General features: G+C 39.3%; 1 protein-coding gene across 1 annotated transcript in view; it reads right to left on the reverse strand.

The window, feature by feature from the left end:
• LOC102263738 (cytochrome P450 3A12) overlaps positions 1-5437 on the reverse strand; it is a 44010-nt gene that overhangs the window by 22595 nt on the left and 15978 nt on the right. Inside the window, exons 5-7 of the mRNA XM_014547328.1 lie at positions 4460-4573; positions 4113-4201; positions 2647-2795 (exon numbers count right to left, since the gene is read on the reverse strand). Of these exons, the coding sequence (XP_014402814.1) occupies positions 2647-2795; positions 4113-4201; positions 4460-4573 (352 nt within the window). The remainder of the gene's footprint in view (positions 1-2646; positions 2796-4112; positions 4202-4459; positions 4574-5437) is intronic.

Consider the following 5437-nt stretch of genomic DNA (forward strand, 5'->3'; position numbering starts at 1 on the left):
GGGGAGTAGTTAGGGGGTGATCAGGCTGGCAGGCAGAAGCGGTCAGGGGCAATCAGGCAGGCAGGCAGGCGAGCAGTTGGGAGCCAACAGTCCTGGATTGTGAGAGGGATGTGCGGTGGGATCGGGCCTAAACAGGCAATCGCACATCCCTTGCGGGGACCCAGATTGGAGAATGTGCAGGCTGGGCTGAGGGATACACACACACCCCATGCACGAATTTCATGCACTGGCCTCTAGTACCATATATTAAAACAAAATAAAAATGGATCAAAAAAACTAAACATAAAAGTTAAAACTTTATACTCTTAGAAGAAAATTAAGGGATAACTATTTGTGACATATTTGGCAATGGATCTTAAACATGACACCAAAAGCAGACAATAAAAGATAAAAGACATAAATTGTAGATCATCAAAATAAAAATTTTATGCTTCAAAGAACTCTATCAAGAAAAAGAAAAGACCCCTACAGAATGGGAGAAAAATTCTCAATTCATATATCTGATAAGGAATTTTTACCTAGAATATATAAAGAATTCTTACAACTCAACAAGAAAAACATCTCAAATGTAAATGGGCAAAGGATTTGAATAAAAATTTATCTAAAGAAGATACCACCCTAGCTGGTTTAGCTCAGTGGATAGAGTGTTGGTCTGCAGACTGAAGGGTCCTGGGTTCTATTCCAGTCAAGGGCACATGTCCAGGTTGCAGGTTCAATCCCCAGTAGGGGGCATGCAGGAGGCAACTGATCAATGATTCTCTCTCATCATTGATGTTTCTATCTCTCTCTCTCCCTTCCTCTCTGAAATCAATTTTTTTAAAAGATACAAAGATGCAACAAAAATATCAAAAGTTTCTCAACATCATTAGTCATTAGAGAAATGCAAATAAAAACCACAATGAGATACCACTTCATATCCACTATAATGGCCATAATACAAAAGATAGAAAAATGTCAACCAAATGTTGGTGAGGATGTGGAGAAATTGGAACCTTCATACATTACTGATGGGAATGTAAAATGGTGTCACTACTGTAGAATAAAGTTTAGCAGTTCATTGATAATGTAAACAGGGGTTAATTATAGGGTTTAGCAATTCCACCCCTGCGTAGAAGTAAAACCAAAAGAAACACCAAAAAATTGAATCAGGTAATCACACACACACAATTATTCACAATAGCCAAAAGGTAGAAACAACCCAAATGTCCATCAATTGATGAATGAATAAACATAATTACAATGTCCATATAATGGAATATTATTGAGCCATAATAAAATAAAAAGTGCTGATATATGCTACCATATGGATGAACCTTGAAAACATTATACTAAATTTTAAAAAGCCAACCACAAAAGCCCACATATGTGATTCTATTTATATGAAGTGTTCAGCATAGGCAAATCTATAGAGACAGAAATAGATGAGAGGTTGCTTTTGGCTAAGGGGAGTGGGATGTTAAAGTCAAAAATACCATAGCTCAGCCAGAATTAGTGGAGTGGGGTCCTGTGCACCAAAAAGGTTACTGGTTCAATTCCCAGTCAGGGCACATGCCTGGGTCGCAAGTTCAATCCTGGGGGTGGGCACATACAGAAGGCAACCGATGGATGTTTCCTCACATCAGTGTTCTCTCTCTCTCTCTCTCTCTCTCTCTCTCTCCCTCCCTCCCTCCCTCCCTCGCTCCCTCCCTCTCTCCCTCTTTTTAAGCATGTGCTCCGGTGGAGATTAATAAAAATACCATAGGGGGGAAAAAAAAGAAAAAAAATACCATAGGGGGAGTGGATAGAGGCTGGGAGGAGCGGGACAAAGGGTGTGTGGAATGGGAGATATCTATAATACTATCAACAATAAAATATATATGTATACACACACACACACACACACACACACACACACACAATAAAGGTTTAAAAAATTTTAAAGTACCATATATCTAAGTTGACAAAAATGTTCTAATGATTAATATAATGATGGCTGTATATATCTCTGAACGACATATACATATTACAAAATAATTACCATATTAAGTTTAATTAACATAAATCACCTCACATAGTTTAAAAATTTTTTTCTATCCATGTAATGAGAACTTTAAGAATCTACACTCTTGTTTATCTTATAACTGAAATTTTGTACCTTTTGAGCACCTTCATCTAATTCCCCCATCCTCAAATCCTGCCTCTGATAACCACAAATCATTTCTTGTTTTTCTGTGAGTTTGGGTATTTTTTTAGGTTCCATATATAAGTAAGATCATACAGTATTTGTCTTCCTCTGACTTATTTCACTTAGCGTAATATCCTCAAGGTCCATTGATATTGTTGCAAACGGTAGGATTTCCTTCCTTTTTATGGCTGAATAGTATCCATTCTATCTATCTATGCCACATATTTTATCCATTTACCTGTCGACAGACACTAGGTGGTAAAAATGATGGAATTGATATTTTTAAATGGATGAATTTTATAGTATGTGAATTATATCTCAAATGAGCTTTTATAAAAAAAGAGATAAGAGAAGGTAGGAGGGAAGGAGGGAAGGAGGGAGGGAGGAGAGAAAGAGAGAGAGAGAGAGAGAGAGAGAGAGAGAGAGAAGGTGGGGAAAGGAGGTAGGAAATGAAGGAGAAAGAAAAATAGTAGTCCACGTACTTATGCAGAGAACGTATGGATCGAAGAAACTAAATTTTAAGAGCTTCTTGATATTTTCCACAAAGGGATCTTGTGGGTTGTTCAGGGAATCGATGTTCACTCCAAATGATGTGCCAGTAATCACATCCATGCTGTAGGCCCCAAACACGCTGAGTAGAGAAATAGAAAATTAAAATCAGCACCTCTTTACTATCCTTATCCAACACATAATATAGGAAGGACATGTAAATTCATATGCCCAGGCAAAGACAGGTAAAGAGCCACACAACTGTCAAAACCATCGGCTGGATCATCTAAAGAATCTATGTTCCTGTCACAGTCAATCATGAGGTGTTTATCAGATGCCAATCATGCAACTGCCCTGTGCTGGGTTATGGGGACACCAAGGCAAGTTAGACCCACCTGTGAGCAATAGGAGATCAGTCAGAGGGAAGGAGACCCATAATCAGGCAAATTACAGTAGTGTGTTTTGAGTCTGGACAATAGTAGCCATACTGTGCTTGAGCAGGACCAAGGGTAGGTAATGACTCTTCCCAGTGGAGTCAAGAAAGGTGACATTGATCTGGGTCTTGCCTCACCACAGTGTCTATACTCAGAGCTGATTCCGCTTCAGCACATTACAGAACAGCAGCACCCTGGTCTGAGTTGCCAGGAATGCCATCGCTCCTTCTCTGCACTCCTGCTAAAGCTCCTGAAAGACCCACTGTCCTCAAGTCCAGTGATCTCAAGTTGCCTTTAGGGCACATTCATTTCTGTAAAATGTAAGAAATAAGAAAGCTCCTAGTTTAAGAAATAACAATAAAAATATCACTCCAGAATCAATTTGGGGGAATCCCATAGGTAAGTGATCATATGTCTCCAGTTTTCCCAGATCAGTCCCACTTTACCTCTGTTGTTCCTACATAGTTAAAAGTATCTTACTTTAGATAAAAAATGACATTCTTGCCCTACCCATAGTCTATACAGGACCTTCTTTAATTTGAGACTAAAGAAAGGAGAAGTGGTGGGAAGGTTTAATATTTCATATTTTGCTGGTATCCTCACCAAGAACATGAAGGCATTTAAGTTGTTCCAAGTTCCACACTGTAACTTCCCAGCCCCACCCACTGCCCACCAATATGTACCAGTGCCTTACCCTGCTACTATTTCATACTCTCTACACTGAAAACTTTGGTACAATCATGTTTCTACTTTCTAAACTATGTATTTTTGTCTTCAAGAATATCCAAGGTGACAACTAAGCAGACAAATCAATCCTGGTTCATGTACACAGGAGAAGATGTTTCTCTCCTGGCTGCCCTGCTTTTTGGAGAAGCCACATCTTCTTGGGTAGCCCATTGGAGTTCTAACACCACACACCCACTTCTGTCTGGTCATTACAGTAATTCAGTGGGAATTGGGCTCTGGCAGGAGGCTGGGGGTCTTGGAGCAGAGCTCAGAATCCCAGCAGCTGGCCTCCTACTTACTCTTTCAAGGTGATGGGCTGGCCTTTCTCTGCTTCCTTCCTCAGGTTGCTGACCAACACATCTGCATACTGGCCAATGATGGGGAACATCTAGACACAAAATACAACACCACCCGCAGTTAAGTGGGAAGACTCACGTACTAGAAGACCTGGCTTTCTCAAGCATGGAGCGGTAAGTGATACCTTATAATTAATCTTATATTGTCACTTCTAGGACATAAAGATAAAAGACCATTATTAGGAAGCTCAAATTCAGCAGGCTACCCTTGGAAAGAAACGATCTTATTTTCTACCTGTCCCCAGATGTATTATTTAAGTTTCAAATTAAGTATCCTCTTTATACTCTTCCTCCTTGAGCTTTCCACTGGTGAAGGTTGGAGACAGCAATGTTCGTATTCTCTTCCAAGTTTCATCCTCAGCTATAGAGATGGCACTTTTCATAAATCCCACCGGACCAACGGACTAGAGTTAAAAGCAAAGGACATTTTGCCCTGTGTAAGTTTTGGAGTTCTCAACAGTTGTTAAATGGGCATCAATTATTCAACAAATATTTAGTGACTGTCTAGTTAATAGCAGGTCCTATGCTACATACTCAATAAATACTTATCCCCAATGCCTAGCATCTCATGAAGGTTCAGGAGACATCCAGCCACCTGATGTGGTTTCCAGCCTTTATATTCCAATCTCTTTCTCAAGGAAAATGACCCACGTGTTGAGGAAACTGCTCTTCCAGGAGAATAGATAGGCATAAGAACTAGTACATCCTTCAGAGCTGTGCAGGATAGAAAGGAATTCTTGACAGATAGACAGATAACTTTAGCAAACTGTTTGCTGCCTCAGACCAGCTCTATCTTTACTTATATCTACAGCTTGAGAAACTTGAAAAGGGGATGTTTAATATAATAGCTTTTAAATAAAATAGTAGTTAATACTTAAAAGATAAGGAATCTATTTGGTATTCTTAAACATGGAAATCCCTTTCCCTTACATTTTCTCACCAGTGATAGAAGAAAAAAGAAAATGTAATTATATTTCTCAGGTTGGGATTGGCCTATCAGGCCAACCTGCTTGACTCATTTCTTCCATTTTTCCAACACTACGTTTTGTTCTAAGATGTATATCTCCCAATACACATTCATGATATTAAAAAAAAAACACCTCACCAACTAGAAAAAAGGGAAACTTCCTCAACCTGATATAGAGCATCTACAAAACCTAAAGGTAACATCACATGAATGAGATAAGCCTGGAGTAACATCACCTGTTGGAGTAGGAGACTCCTGCCTCCATTGCCCCCCCCCTCCAAAAAAAAAAAAAACAATTAAA

This window comes from Myotis brandtii, unplaced genomic scaffold, assembly GCF_000412655.1.
Source record: "Myotis brandtii unplaced genomic scaffold, ASM41265v1 scaffold470, whole genome shotgun sequence".
Lineage (NCBI taxonomy): Eukaryota > Metazoa > Chordata > Mammalia > Chiroptera > Vespertilionidae > Myotis > Myotis brandtii.